This window comes from Gorilla gorilla, chromosome 12, assembly GCF_029281585.2.
Source record: "Gorilla gorilla gorilla isolate KB3781 chromosome 12, NHGRI_mGorGor1-v2.1_pri, whole genome shotgun sequence".
In the NCBI taxonomy this organism is placed as follows: Eukaryota; Metazoa; Chordata; class Mammalia; order Primates; family Hominidae; genus Gorilla; species Gorilla gorilla.
The window spans coordinates 106642367-106658762 of record NC_073236.2 but is presented as its reverse complement, the minus strand read 5'-3'; the positions used below and the strand labels follow the sequence as shown (position 1 = coordinate 106658762).

General features: G+C 40.8%; 1 protein-coding gene across 17 annotated transcripts in view; it reads left to right on the top strand.

The window, feature by feature from the left end:
• The window catches only part of LTBP1 (latent transforming growth factor beta binding protein 1), a 452790-nt gene that overhangs the window by 304810 nt on the left and 131584 nt on the right, over positions 1 to 16396 (top strand). For 5 of the 17 annotated variants that reach the window (XM_004029083.5, XM_055377710.2, XM_055377708.2 and 2 more), the window contains 5 exons: positions 2407 to 2574; positions 5931 to 6158; positions 8232 to 8254; positions 11359 to 11458; positions 11927 to 12025. In XM_004029083.5, the coding sequence (XP_004029132.2) occupies positions 2407 to 2574; positions 5931 to 6158; positions 8232 to 8254; positions 11359 to 11458; positions 11927 to 12025 (618 nt within the window). The remainder of the gene's footprint in view (positions 1 to 2406; positions 2575 to 5930; positions 6159 to 8231; positions 8255 to 11358; positions 11459 to 11926; positions 12026 to 16396) is intronic. The other 12 variants (XM_004029082.4, XM_055377709.2, XM_055377711.2 and 9 more) reach the window with 3 other exon arrangements.

Genomic DNA, 16396 nt, shown 5'->3' with positions numbered 1-16396 from the left:
GCTTCAAATAGTTGTAGATTAAAGAAAATGTGAATCATGAAAGCATCAGTAAAATTTAGGTTTGGGAGAGGCTTTAAGATGGTTGACTAGAGGCATCTGGTGCTCACCCCCTCCACAAAGAAGAACCAAAATATCAAGTAGATAATCACACTTTGAACAGATCATCTAACAGAGAACACTGAGGTTCAACAGAGAAGTCACAGGAAACACCTAAGGCGGGGAAGGAGAGGGAACCAAGGCAGCCTGCTCAGCCAGGATTAGCTGGGAGCCTGGGGAGGCTCCCCAGTGTGAGGGAAGGGTAAATGAGAGACCTCCAGTGATCCACATTCCCATGTGAATTCCTGCAATCCTAGCCACAGGAGAGCCCTTCGGCCCTCACAGACTCTGAGACTAACATAGGGAGCTGCCTAGAGACCTCGTGATGGAATTGCTGCTGAGAGGGAGCTCATGCATGCTGGGTCCCACACACACCTTCTGAGTCTTAAGCAGGTACCACCACCATTGGCACCTGAGCACTCCTCTCAGGGGCCTCAGGTCAGGCCCACCCAACGTACCACTACCATCACAGCTGGCACTCACCTGTATATACCACCTGTGGGCCTGGGGACTGGCCTGCCCAGCTGCCAACACCAGCATGGACTGCATGAGAAGCAGAGGGTTGTCTCACCACTGCTGCTGCCATCACCTATGCTACACCCACTGCCCAGGGACCTGAGAACCTGCCTGGCTAACTGCTATCACTGCTGGCACCTAAGCAAGCCACGTAGAGACCCAAGAATTGGCCCACTTGGACCCACTAACACCAATGCCAGTGTACGCTGCCCTCGGGCCTAAAGACAAACACACTTGGCCCACCTCTGCTACTACTGGGGCTGAGGACTGGCCCACCTGGTAGCCTCATCCTCGGCAAAATTTTGCACAGAATCTACTAACAACTGCATCCTAAGGCACTGAAGAAATCAGAGACACCACTGATGCTATTTACAACTGAAGAAATCTTATGGAGACTACACTACTGCATGTGGCCAGAATCAAAGCCAAAGTGCCCCACCCAAACAGCACCACAGATAACATCTTCAGGAAGTCCTCCCCTAAAAGAGATGCTAGAGGAGGCGGGGCGCGGTGGCTCACGCCTGTAATCCCAGCACTTTGGGAGGCCGAGGCGTGTGGATCACGAGGTCAGGAGATCGAGAACATCCTGGCTAACACGGTGAAACCCTGTCTCTACTAAAAATACAAAGAACAAAATTAGCCGGGTGTGGTAGCGGGTGCCTGTAGTCCCAGCTACTCAGGAGGCTGAGGCGGGAGAATGGCGTGAACCCGGGAGGTGGAGCTTGCAGTGAGCTGAGATTGCGCCACTGCACTCTGGCCTCGGCAACAGAGTGAGACTCAGTCTCAAAAAAAAAAAAAAAAAAAAGATGCTAGAGGAATTGGGTAAGGGAAAGGCAAGTCAGAAAACCTCATTTGTATGGCGATATGACAGAGAAGAGCTTTGGTTGGGTTTGGGGAATGGGCGGCGGGGGGACACCAAACTTATTCAGCAACTTTGACCTGACCTGGACCTGGTTCTGTAGAATACACTCCATCCATATTTGCATTAGAAGATGAACTTCCTGAAGGCAGGGCTGTGTTTTGCTGATTTTCATATTTGCCATGTGTGCCTAGCAGAGTATTTAGCTGTTAGGTTGATGAACTCTTATCTACTGAACGTATAGCAGAAGATGAGGATTAAAGTTTAGGTATTGGATGGCTATAGCCTTGTATACTTGTGCAGTGTTTTCCGAGGAGCCGAGCACATCGTCTCTTCCTTCTCTGGTGTACTGTCTGGCTAGAACAGGGGCCTTGTGTGGCACTCCAAATCAGAAACCACTTTCTGCCTCCCATTCATGTTCACTGGCGTAGGGTGAGACCTGATGGGCCCTGCAAGCTCTTACCTCCCTGGGATGAGAAGAGCAGAGGCTGGCTTGCAGCATCAGCCATGTTCCTAATTCTCCAAAGTGCCTGATTATTCACTAAATGCTGCCCTAGAGTTATCTCTACTGTGGTTAAATATAGAAAACTAGGTAGTGATTTTGGCAGTAGGTGACTAGGTTTATTTGGAAAGGTGGGTTTTTGTTGAAATGTTTCTCTTCATTACGCACACATACCTAATTGCATGCTTGCTAAAATGGAAGAAGAGACCAGAGAGGGACAGGGACAATCACTGTCGCGACTTTTGGTGCCCTGACTCTAAAACTCATATGGTAAACTGATTTTTCTTCAAGAAAGGTGATGCTCTAAATCTAGACAGATTTATCCTGAAGTATGGTTTTTAATTCATACCTTAGGGTTCATTTTACTATCATTTGGAAAGCCAGTGTAGTTTTGGTTTCTCATGTAATGTCGGGCTTTATCTCTCTGCTTCAGCTGATCCCCCTGTGATCTCGGAAGAGAAAGGGCCCTGTTACCGACTTGTCAGTTCTGGAAGACAGTGTATGCACCCTCTGTCTGTTCACCTCACCAAGCAGCTCTGCTGTTGTAGTGTGGGCAAGGCCTGGGGCCCACACTGTGAGAAATGTCCCCTTCCAGGCACAGGTAAGACATGCCCAGCTGTATGCGCACATAGATTCCCAGCCACATGAGTACACGGGACAACTTTGGCAACTTGGGTCATTTGTGGTTTCTGACTTTAATTTTTAATAATACATTGTAAATATTTAATCACTTTTGTAGAAACTGTACACTTACAATGTTGAATCAGTGGGAAAAAATTATGTGTAAAGAGATTTTCCCATTTCTGTGTGATATCAGACTTCCTTTTGAATATTAAGAAAAGCCATTATATTTTATCTTCAATTTCTAGGACTCTGAGTCTGATATTTAAGTGTAGAGAGACCAGAAGGCTCTGCTGGGCCATGTGCTTTCCTAATGATTGGCTGCTCATCAATTCACAGTAACTAGACTTTGTGCAAGTTGACTCATTTACTCATTTATTGAGTATTGTGCTTAATTTCTTTAATTGGAAATAGAGGAAATTATATTCATGATTGAATTTACGCTATGAAGATTAATAACTTAGGACAGAACTTGCCAAAACTCCTGAAAACTTCTGTGGGAGTTGAGTATTAAGAAGTAGATTATTCTTTATCCTTCAATTTGGTACATAATTGCCTTATGCCCTGAGAAGGCAAATTTATCTCTTTAAATACCTTCTACCAATGAACCACCAACTTCTCAAGTAGGATCAAGTAGAGTTAAGTGGAAGAGAAAGAAATGTAACCTGAAAGCATTAGACCTGATATTAACAAGGAATGGCTTCAATGTCACTTACTTGGGGTGGACATTAGATAGTCTACTCAATTGCATGTTTGATAAGATGCTTTCCACCTAGGAAAGTGTCTTAACTCTCACAGGGCCATGTAGTGTCTTAAAGCTGTAACTTTCACCATAGCAGACAAGATTTAAATGTAAGTATCATGACTCACCTTTGTTCATGGTTAGAACCAGAAAGAACTGTGTTAAGGCAAAGGATAATACAACATTGATGGTATGTTGGTAGACTAGATAATTTTAGGCCTCCAAAAGATCCTAGTACCCTCTTGTGCTCTTGCTCTTGTGCCATCCGATGCACTTTTTTTTTTTTTTTTTTTTTTTTTGAGATGGAGTCTCGCTTTGTTGCCGAGGCTGGAGTGCAGTTGTGTGATCTTGGCTCACTGCAAGCTCCGCCTCCCAGGTTCACACCATTCTCCTGCCTCAGCCTCCCAAGTAGCTGGGACTACAGGCACCCACCACCACGCCTGGCTAATTTTCTTTTTGTATTTTTAGTAGAGACGGAGTTTGACTGTGTTAATTGATCTCCTGACCTCGTGGTCTGCCGGCCTCAGCCTCCCAAAGTGCTGGGATTACAGGGATGGATCCACTCATTATTAAAAATTAATAATCAAGTAATCTTTATAATTTATAGACACGTTTCTCTTGAAGTTCAGTTTTTAAAGCTTTCAGTTTGTGAATTTATTATGTGTATTATTTTGTGTCTGTATAATGTGTTTTTAATTTTTTTAAATTTTTTAAATGTTTAGCTTTTAAGTTCAGGGGTACAAGTGGAAGCTCAATTTTGATAGCTTTATAATCCTTACATGAAGCATAAATTGAGATGGTGACTGGAACTCAGGGATACTCCTCTCTAGTACTATCAGTAAATTTGAAAATAATATTCATGATAAAATTTTTGCACTTAAGATTTGGTTATATGGTGATTTTCACTAAAAATATTTAGTTTGTTAATTCTTTAAACTTGGTTTTTAAAGTCATGTTTTCTTCTGGAAACATGTTTCCAAGTAAAAATTGTTTTTCCTAGTTAAACATAAGAATGAGGTTCTACCATTTAGTGTGTGATCCTTAGAAAAACAGGATTTTAGCGTACTATAAGCAGTATTTTTAGAGTTTCCTTTTTCTTGAGAACTAATTTTAGGTCCCAGACATTCAATAGAAGAACTCTTGTTCAGTGAAAGTGAGAAATGACTTATTTTATATTCAATTTTAAAAGTAGAAATAAAAAAGTTAACCATAAGCTCCTTGGTGTCTACATTTGGTAATTTGCCTCCAACACCAACACCAAAGGGATTAGGTGGATTTTTCCTCTGAAGGCCACACACTGCCTTACCCCTCTTCTCCCCCTTGCCTTTCCCCTTCACTATTCATGGGGATTATGCCGTGGAGGTTAGCAAATCACATGTGCTGAGTCTACTTCTTTTTTTTTTTTTAAAGAATACAAAACCGCTTTTTTTCTGGCAGTGATAGTGATTCCAGGGCACAGAATATCTCCTTGGCCTCTGGGTAATTAAATGAGCTGGTCACGGCCAGGCTTTTGCCCAGTTGTTGTTCCTTTACTTGAAAATAGCTGCATCTTGATTTGGCATTTCCCTTCTTTCTTGATTTCTACCTATCATCTCCAGCATGTCTCACTCTCTAGACTCCTTCTCACTATCCCGAGATTCTCCCCTTCAGAAACATTTCCCCTTTTCCGTCCTCCGTAATCTACATCCTCTTAACCAGCTGATACATGGCATTTTGGTGGAGCCCTTTGTGTTCTTCAACTGGAAGCAAACTGTGAGGATTTCAGCATCTCATTTCCCTGAATAGTGATTTTTTTTTTAACCTTATGGCTCTTCATCTAACTTAGACAAATGTCACTGAGTTCTTTGTTAATAACTAATGAAATTACATCAAAGCGGGAAAAAAAGTCTGATTTTTGCTGATAACACATATACATGCAACATGAGATATATAATACATATAGTGTCTTCTATATATAAAATATCTCCTAATATATAACCTAATATGATATATAGTATTTTCTAATTGGTTGCTGATATATATGGGATGGAGGGCTAACTATATATATATATATATATATATATATATATATATATATATATATATATATAGTTACCCTCTGTATCCATGGTTATGCATCAGTGGATTCAACCCAATTGGTTGGTTGAATCTGTGGATGCAGAACTGGATATGGAGGGCTGATCATACTATGCAATTTTATATAAGGGACTTGAGCATTGCAGATTTTGGTATCCACAGGGGGTATCCTAGAACTAATCCCTCATGGATACTGAGGGATGACTATGTAAATAATATGATATATAAAATATATGCTAAGTATATGCTATATATAATATGTATATTCTGATTTGGTAGGATAAGGAATTAACAGATGGAAAAATGTTTAGTAAAAAAAAAGTTGGATTTTTTTCTTTAAATATGCAAGTGTATCAGAAATTCGAGCAATTTGCTTACATTTTGCACCTGTTTTTGAAGTTTTAAAATGTAACTATATTAGTGATGATTTATTAAGAGCTATTCATCATGATATTTTCCTCTGTATAAGTTTGCACTGTTAGATTTTTAAAAGGAATATTTTCCCATCCCAAATCTAGCTGCTTTTAAGGAAATCTGTCCTGGTGGAATGGGTTATACGGTTTCTGGCGTTCATAGACGCAGGCCAATCCATCACCATGTAGGTAAAGGACCTGTATTTGTCAAGCCAAAGAACACTCAACCTGTTGCTAAAAGTACTCATCCTCCACCTCTCCCAGCCAAGGAAGAGCCAGTGGAGGCCCTGACCTTCTCCCGGGAACACGGGCCAGGAGTGGCGGAGCCAGAAGGTGAGAGCGGTAATGGATCATGGACTCTAGACATCTATCTGTGTGTCTTTGCTTTGATTACCCTGTTTATAACCCTCTAGAACAGAGTTTCTCAGCCTAAGCACTATTGGCATTTTAGAGTGGAGAATTATTTGATTGGAGGCTGCCCTGTGTATTGTAAAATGTTTAGCCACTGCTATAGAATAATATGTACCTAGCAGATAACAATATTCCATGTTAATTTCAGAATGTTGTCCTGATGTTTGGGGGCTGCTTTATCTTGGCATTTATATCTGGAGAGTGATTTAGATCCTTCAGGGAATAGCCCTAATTTCATCTCTTGTCTAGAAGGCCATTTAACAACTATTTATTTATGAAGTGGAATCCACAGACTTTCAAAAAGTTAAAGCATTAAGGTCTAATGGGCAGTCAAGGATAATGGAGGATGAAATGAAGGAAGCTAAGAGATTGTCAGTTGAAGAGATCTGGTGATCACCTAGTGTGGTTCTTCCATTTACCCTCTGAGAAACCTGAGACCTAGAGAGGGGACATGACTTGCCAGATGTCATATAGAGAACATGTAATGGGACCTGTGACCACGGAGCACCTTTTCCCAAGGAAATAGTTTAAGGCCTTATACTTGAGAGGGAGTCTAGAGACAATGGACTTTGACTCTCTCTCTGGTATTCAGGATGTGGGGTCATCCCTATCTCTTGATATAAACCCAGCAATATCTGATACTTCACATATCTTGCTTACAAAAATGTTCACCTCAGAAGGAACAAACCTTTTAGATTTGTATGGAATAGACGTATTTTCTCTAATAAAGCTCCTGTTGGCTTTTCACAGTTGATTCTTAGGTCAGAATTCAGGGGGCCATTTTTGGGTGCTGTTGAGGAGATAGAGTGCCCAGGCTAGTTTTGTGTTGGGAGTTTGCCATAGCCGCCTTCTTGGTGAGGCAGGCTTTTTTTCTGAGCTCTGAACGTTTGTGTGTTCTGGCCTATTTGATTCTATGCTTTCACTCACTGCATTTCTTCCTTGGTGAGGCAGAACAGGCAAAACCTCAGCTGGAATCAACAGTATTAATCAGTTTGCCCCTGGACACTTAGTATCATGACCAGATGTTTGCAACTGTTCATTGTTTGCACAGGCAGGAGGAAATGGGCCGTAGTTCCAGATTTTGCCTCAAGACCTTCTTCGTGGTAGGTTAGGCAGAATAGGTTATTGACTTTCTCCAACCCCAAGAATATTGCAGCAATGATTTTACTTTGTCTGGTACCCTGATTGCTTTCAGGATTTAATGCTCCTGCCCAACCTGTAAACTAATGTTTTTACAGGAGACATTGATTGACTTATGAGAAAAATCCTGGTGAATGTTGATCCAGGGCTTTAGAACTAATATGAAGGACTGATTAATGAAAAGCAAGTCTTTAAAAATACAAAGGCGTCACCAACACCCTCACAATAACGTTTATGATTGTGTAATGTATAATTTGTTCAGTATATTGATGCTGATCTCTAATTGGCTCTTCCTGGCTTGTGAGATTCTTTTTCATAATTTAGTTAGCATATCTTTTTGAAAATATTCACGGGGCTTCATTAAAGATTGGAATACATCGAGAATGCAGCACATGGTGTCATGTCTCTTACTGAAATAAGTGACATTCTTTTTTAACACTGACACCAGAAAGCATTTCAAACATTATATACCATAAGGATAAACCTTTAACCAATTAATGAAAATGTTTGTTTTCTAACATATGGAAAGTTCCACATAATGGAGATAAGGCATAAAATGATGTACCAGAAAGTATTGCCTTCTTCTTTTAATTTTAATTCTGAAAGAGTTTGAAAGACTTGTTCACATCTTCTCCATGTGCTCCAGTAGTTGAGGAGTAACAGCACTGAGAGTTCTCTGTTAGTCATGTGTAAAATTCCCTAAAATGGCAGATGATCCTAATTCTGCATTTGCTTTAGTTTGATTCTTAATCCTTTTGCAGAGATAATGGACTTCTACTGTTTTTTAAGAATTGAAATATAATAGACTGAATTGTCTTAAATTGTACTAATACCCTTTTTCTTTTCTGGTTTTAGTGGCAACTGCACCCCCTGAAAAGGTAATTTATTCATTGTTTGCAAGTCTTTTTTTTTTCAACCCTCAAAGTGATTTTCTATTAGAATATGTATGGATTTTTTAGACTTAAATATAGTAACATCTCTGTTATGCATCATTTGGTTTGAGTTAATATAGCATTCAGTTATTCAAAAAAAATTTATTGAGCCATTGTTATAGATTGGGACTCTTCTCAGTGTTAGGAAAACAATAGAGAACAAATAGGACAAAAATCTCTACTTTCATGAAGCTTCAATTCTCGTGAGAAGAAAATGAGAAACTAATGGGAATCAAGGGCATAAATAGAATTCAATGTCACCCGATGGCCTGGAGCATCTGTGAAAGAAAGGCTGTGACATGCTTAGATAATCATGTATTCTTAGAGTACATATATAGTTAGTGAGGTACTTCTTAATTCAACTAAAATTTAACATACATGTTTGAATTGAGTTTGAGTAAGAACAGAACTTACATTTAAAAGTTACAATCAAATACTAGAATGTTGCTTTTTGAAAAGTCAGTCTATTGGCTTTTGGGCATAGATGGGGGCTATGAATTGTGAGACATTTTAGTAGGAAGTGTAAACATTTGCTGGATCTAAGTCCTATTTATGTAATATTGTTCCCTCTCTGAATCCGGCTTTCTTTCTTTAATGAAAACATCCATTTTCATTAAATGAATGAACTTTATGTCAGAGAACTACTATGATATATTGCTAGACTAAATTGTCGTTGCATTTTGAAATGGGATCTCAATGCATGTAACAGGCTTTAATTTTCTTTTTATCTCCTTCTGCATAATAATTACATGAAAATTAGGTAATTATTAAATATTTATACATTTATGTACCATTCTTTAAGCTGACAAGAATGCATTATTAGAATTTAGATGAGGCAATACATACATAAATTATTTTAAATAGTATTCTAAATCTTTATCTTATAATTATGGGATAGAGTAACATATATGTCATAACATAAGAAAAAGAGACTTACAATTTTGGAGTGATAGCACTCGTCCAGAAAGAGGTTATAGTATTTTGAGACCAAAAAAAGCATAACAGATATGCATACTTTGTGTGTACTTTTGAAGCTCTTAGCATCTCTAAAGATCAGTCACAGCGAGTAGTTCGCAATTTTGTTGATTTTGAATTTAGTTCTGGTTGATGTATGGAAGTAATTATTTAACTTGTAGGTGGGCCAGCCAGCAGCCTGGCAGCCTCATCACGACTCAGTTCTTCTGTCTTTATGATTGAATTTAATAACTCTCATTAAAAATCTAAAAGAAACCCCCAAAATTTTCTTGTATACTTTTACTGCATTTTATTTGGGGAGGAGATAGTACGAAAAATGCAATCACAGCCTTTGTTGTCTTGGTACTTTAAAAAGTCTCATGATGTTATGTGATGGATGAAGAAAAGAGAGGATGCCCAGAGATGTGCAAAGGTGTGGTGGAGGGGACAGCAAGGGTCATGAAAGACTTGGTCAGAAACCGAATTAGGGACTGCTTTGGAAGGCTTAGAGTACCAAACTGCCATTGTAATCAGCGGGGAAATACCCTGCTTCTCGACTGGACCCTATTTGTTAAACGCAGAAGTGGTGTCGATTAGGAAGTCTGCTGCCTCACGGTGATGGGGGAAATTCTGTAAACTGCAGTAGTGGATTAACACCTGATCCTGGTCTGTTCCTTGTTGGCATTGGCCATGGCTGCAGGGAACGGGGTGCAATTGAGACTGGTTGAGGTCATCTCTAGTAAGTAATAGAAAGCTAGTTTTAAGAAGACAGAGGAAATGTGGGAAAAACTATTAAGTGCTCAGTATTTGTAGGAGCTGAATTTTGGTGGGTCTACTCAAGTTAAGAAGAAAGAGGAAGCCAGTTAGATTATTACAATAAACTGAAAATGAGAGTGAGTCCAGCCTAGGGTGGTGGGATCTATGGATATGAAAAAGGGTGAACAACTGTAAGAAAAAAGTGTCAATGGACAGGGCTTGCAATGAAAAATGAAAGAGGGAGGACTAAAAGGTGACTTTAAACCTGGATGGGACAGATTAATGACTGTGGCACTGGCAGAAATGAAGTTGGAATGAGAGCCTGGATGGTTTTGGAAGGGTAGGCTGGAGGTATCTGTGGGATATCTAAATGGACTTACCCTGTAAGCATTTATGCTTGCAAAGTTGGATTTATGATGAGATATCCAGGCAGACTATCTTAGAAAAAGCAGAAAAGAGGTGATACTTGAAGCCAGGAGAAGAGGATAAGAGGTTAACAGAGGTCAGAGGAGTAAGCTTTCTGGAAGAGGACAGAACCAAGTAACTCGATGAGTACTTGAATGTAGTGATGATATGAGCTCCCTGGTCCCATCTGGTGTGAGTGAAGTCACAGATCCTTAACTAGGCTAATTGTTCAGTCTGCCTGAGCCCTGCACAGTTGTAAATGGAAGCTGAGCCATGGATGATGGACTGCTTCTTTGCTTGAGGTCCAGGGGACAAGCGTGGGCACCAAAATGTGTGATGAAGCCCCAAATCTTTCTCCAAGCCAGCACATTTCTGTTGCTCTGCCTGGCTACCACTGTTCAGAGAGCTGGAGTTGTAAAGTTATCAGACGTGAGGTTAAAGAAGGCCATAGTGACTGACTGGTTTAAAATACTTTAACTTACCATGTGTTCTTTGTTATGGCACATCTGCTATATCCATTATTTAATCTGCAAACTGTGGCTGGTCATCTTAGTGGGGCAGAGCCACATGTGAATGAGGCAATAGTCCTCGTTGGGGGTTAGTTTTGCCCTGTTGCAGACCAAATATGGACCCCTGGGCCAAGACATTTACTTACAAGGTCAGACTTTGGGCCTCAGGGAAATGGCTGAAGATACGTGCGTGGATTAGCACCACTGGGAAAAATTTAGGGCTTCCCATAGTAGCACCACATCAAAGGTTCTTTTTTTTTTTTTTTGTAATTTCACACAGTTATACATGTAAGGTCCTATGATATTTCTTTGCCTTTCTAAGAATATAATTAATTACATAAAAATAGTAATATGTGGGAAACTAAAAATAATTTCCACTTTCAATTCTTTTTTTTTCTTATTCTCTTTTAAAATACAACCATCCAGGAAATACCTTCATTGGATCAAGAGAAAACCAAACTTGAGCCTGGTCAACCCCAGCTGTCTCCAGGCATTTCCACTATTCATCTGCATCCACAGTTTCCAGGTAGCCTGTGTTGATCTGTGCTGTTTGTCAGAGTATTCTGAATAAAAACGTAACACGGGAAATTTTTGTCTTTGATTTTGTGTAGTAAATTACTAGACTTCATAACTGAAGTTCAGTGTTAAGTATAGTAATATACTTATATAATGTTAGCATAATTACAGCATTGTAAGTATTGTAGTGGGAAAGATAGGGTTTTTTTACTGTTTTCTGTGATCAGGAGTGGTATATACTATTCAGACATTATTGAAGGTTATCATTTGATGAACGATCATTTTTCTTGGCTTCCGCATCACTCTCAGATATTCTTGCTAAATGTTGAACCCAGAGCCTTGGGACATAGAACAGTTCTTTGTATCTGACAAATGCTGTGATATATTGCTAGACTAAATTATGCTTGCATTTTGAAGTGGGATCTCAATGCACATAACAGGCTTTAATTTTCTTTTTATCCTCTACTTCCTCATATAGTAGTGATTGAAAAAACATCACCTCCTGTGCCTGTTGAAGTAGCTCCTGAAGCTTCTACGTCTAGTGCCAGCCAAGTGATTGCTCCTACTCAAGTGACAGGTTGGTGCAGTATTTTTACATTATATATCACATGGAGGAGACGTGGGGCTGAGCTTCATTTTAAATGTAGTATCCATTATATAAGCTTGCTCATGGCAGGGTTAGCCATACTAGCAAATATTTGGAAATCATCTAAATACAGTTAAAAAGGAGGAGTATGTGGAAATAAATTATAGTATATATGAAATAGAATATCACATAGTATTAAAATAATGTTTGAAAAGAGTAGTTAATATCATGAGGAAATATGGCATAATCTTTGTTAATAAATACAGAATACAGGCTGGGTGCGGTGGCTCATGCCTATAATCCCAGCACTTTGGGAGGCCAAGGCAGGCAGATCACAAGGTCAAGAGATTGAGACCATCCTGGCCAACATGGCGAAACCCCGTCTCTACTAAAAATACAAAAAATTAGCCAGGTGTGGTGGTGCGCACCTGTAGTCCCAGCTACTTGGGAGGCTGAGGCAGGGGAATCGCTTGAACCCAGGAGGCGGAGATCGCAGTGAGCCAAGATCACGCCACTGCACTCCAGCCTGGTGACAGAACGAGACTCCGTCTAAAAAAAGGAAAAAAAAAAAAGGACTGGGTGCGGTGGTTCATGCCTGTAATCCCAGCACTTTAGGAGGTCGAGGTGGGCAGATCACTAGGTCAGGAGATTGAGACCATCCTGGCTAACACGGTGAAACCCCATCTCTACTAAAAATACAGAAAAATTAGCTGGGCGTGGTGGCAGGCATCTGTAGTCCCAGCTACTTAGAAGGCTGAGGCGGGAGAATGGCGTGAACTCAGGAGGCAGAGCTTGCAGTGAGCCAAGATTGCGCCACTGCACTCCAGCCTGGGGGACAGAGCGAGACTCCGTCTCAAAAAAAAAAAAAAAAAAAAAGAATACAATGTAATGATTACCATTTTACTTTTAAAATTTCTACAAACACAGAAAAAGAAAGAAAATGCATCAGTGTTCTGTTCTCACCAGTTAATACAGGATCATGGATAATTATGTTCTTTAATATATTTTTATTTTCAAAGTTCTGTATAATAAACATATTATTTTAATCATGAGTGAAATAGTATAAAATGTTTTATATTTTGAAACAAATGCAGAATTCTAAATGTCCATATCCTTAATGTGTATTGAGCTCTTATAAATCAATAGGAAAAATACTAACAATAGAGAAATGGAAAAAATAATATAATCAGATAATTTGTAGGAAAAAACAATACCAAGAAGCATATAACAGAAAATTTCTACTTTCCTGGTAATCAAAGAAAGGCAAACTAACCTAGGATAATACCTTATTCCTATCAAATTAGTATGTAAAACTCGATCAAATTTTTTATTAGGGTGAGATTGAGACTCTCTCACATTGCTGAAGAGAGTATGTGTTGGGGTTCTCCAGAGAGACAGAACCAACAGGATATATCCAGATGTAGAAAGAGCTTTATTGTGAGGGATTGGCTCACACCATTCTGAAGGCTGAGAAATTCCAGGCCAAGGAAAGCTGGTGTTGTAGTTCCAGTGCAAACCCAAAGGCCTGAGAAGCAGGGGAGTTGATAGCATAAGTCCCAGTCTGAGTCTGAAGGCCTGGATACTGGGCATACCAGCGTCTGAGGGCAGGAGAAGATGGATGTCCCAGCTGGAGTAGAGCAGATTGCCTTCCTCAGCCTTTTTGTTGTGTTTGAGCACAGCCCCCAGTAGATAGGATACCCACCCACGCTGCTGAGGGTGATCTTCTTTACACAGTCTAACAATTCAAAGGCCTTTTTCTTCCAGAAACACCCTCACAGACACACCCAGAAATATGTAATCAGTTATCTGGACGTCCCTTAGCCCAGTCCAGTTGACTCATGAAATTAACCTTCACAGAGTATAAAGCACAAATTGGCAATATGTATAAAAAACTTTAGAACTATTCAGAACTTTTGACCCAGTAATTCTATTTTAAGACATCTTGTCTAAGGAAATAATGTTCCCAAAGGCTGTGGGTAGGAGTTTATATGAGTGGTTACCTATCACAGACAATGTATAATACAGAATAAATAGAAATAACTGTATGTTCAACTACAGGGAAATAGATAATTATGTTACATCTATACATTGGAACATTATGTTGCCACCAAATATAGTATTTTTGAAGAATAATTTTTATTGAAATATAGCAGGAAGTAGTCATACAATATTGCTAAATTTAAGATGCAGGATAAAAAACTGAATGGTATAGAGTATTATACCACTTTTTTTAAAGACATATATACACTGAGAAAATGCTGGGAGAAAATACACTAGATATTAGCAGTGGTTTTTTTTTAGTGGGATCTGAGAGATTTAAGTGTTTTATTTTAGATTTTTTTATTTTCCATATTTTCTAAACTCAACAGTTATTTTTAGAGTCAGCAAAAATGTCACTAAGGGGCATTATCATCAACTTTAACTGAATTTATGATACCACACTGCAGGATGAGGTTGACAATGTGTTATAGGAGCTAGATGGAAGAGTTTGGAGCCTCCTTTAGAATATTCCCTCCTCAGAAACATTTTATGGTTCCTTTCTAATAGAAATGTTCTCATATGTTAAGCTTTTGGCCACTTAGTGAGTCAGTAGAACAGGAGCCTCGCCCTTCAGGGTGCAGCTGCAGTCACCTAGCCACGGCTGCAGATCTAGACATCCCTGCACTCTCAGGGGCTGGGAAGCCCCTCTTTCCCCACAGGCTCAGAAGTGCCTGCTGTCACTCCTTGGCCTCTCCCCGCTGCCAGCGCCTGCTCCAGGGTGGAGCAAAGTTGTGGCCAAGCCCAAGTGCTATTGCGACCTAGCCAGGTGTGCATGTGCTTGGGTCAGTGCTGACATGCCAGTCCCCTGTCACCTTGGCCCCCTCTGGACATTGGGCACCAATAAGCATGGGAGGGAAGCTGAGGGTAGCTCATTGTGGGCTTGCAGGTGCCCCTCAGCATGAATAGCCTGGGTGTGTGGACAACATGTTGATGGAGGGAGGCAGACAGGTTCCTGGGTGGAAAGGGGTGAGTCCTCAGTGAAACCCCACCTTCAAGCCAGGAATGGCCTGAAGCCTGGGGGCCAGGCTGCCAGTTCCAGGTGTAGTCCACGGTCCAGAGTGAAGACTTCATCAATAACAGTTTGGCCAATCAGATGGTGTTTTTCTAGGCCCTCCATGATCACCCATGGACCAATCAGCACACACTTCCTCCATTCTGAGCCCGTAAAAACCCTGGACTCAGCCAAAGTCACACAGATGTCAGGAGTACCAGCTGTGAGAAGGAGCTACCCACTTCGGGTCTCCTCAGCTTTTCAGGATGACCTGCCCACAGAAAGGAGCTACCCACTGTGGGTGTCCTGAGAGCTGTCATGTCACTCAATGAAGCTCCTCTCCACCTTGCTCACCCTCCAGTTTTCTGTATACCTCATTCTTCCTGGATGTGGGACAAGAACTCAGAACCCACCAAATGGTGGTACCGAAAGAGCTATGACACAAATGGGGCTGAAATACACCCCCCCCCCCCCCCCGCTCACCATGTTGAGGGTGCCGAGAAGGGGAGAAGAGCTGTGGCCCTTTGGGGAGCCCAAACCTAGGGGCTCCCCAAGCCAGGGCTGTAACAGCCTCTTTGGTGCTGTGTGGTTTCTGGCGTCTCCGAGCTTTCTGGCAGCACTGTGTCCACCATCTCCAGATGCTGGTGCCTGCAGCAGAAGTTACTGGCAGTATATCTGGTCCAGCCGCAGCCTCACATGAAGCCTACACCTGTGCCAGCACCTGGAGCTGCCCAGTCTGCCACAGCAGGTGGGATGCCTGGCTGTGTGTAGTGGCTGGACCCCATGCTTGCTTGCTCACACACCCCTCACTGCTCCACACCTGGCTTGCCCTTGGCAAGTGTGGGATCTGGGCTGGCAGCACAGGCCAAGCACAGCCTGCTGGGCTGAGTGGGTAGAACAAGCTCAGTGGGTGCAAGCAAAACTTGGGCAAAGATGCCACCAGCCACAGAGGTTCTGGCTGGCAAAGTGATACCCCAAGGATCCTGTGACAAAATGATGGTGATTTTTTTTAATGGCCATGGCTAAAATTGTTATTCTCTATTCTGAGGTCATGTATGTATCTACCCACTTTATTGAGCACACTGATAAGAGACTGCTTTGTGCTGCAAAGTATACAAGCAAATAATACACTATTTTGGACAGCAAGGATCTTCTAATTGTTTATAGTAATGTTAAAAAGAAAAAAATGCAATAAGACATATTGTAATTCACTAGTTCTTTCAAAGTACTGCATTTCCATTTTTTCAATGTGAAGATAAACTCTAGTTTTGAATGGGCATGGCTGACTTAAATGGACAAACCTCTTTCAAACTAGCTTTGTAGAGGTTAAG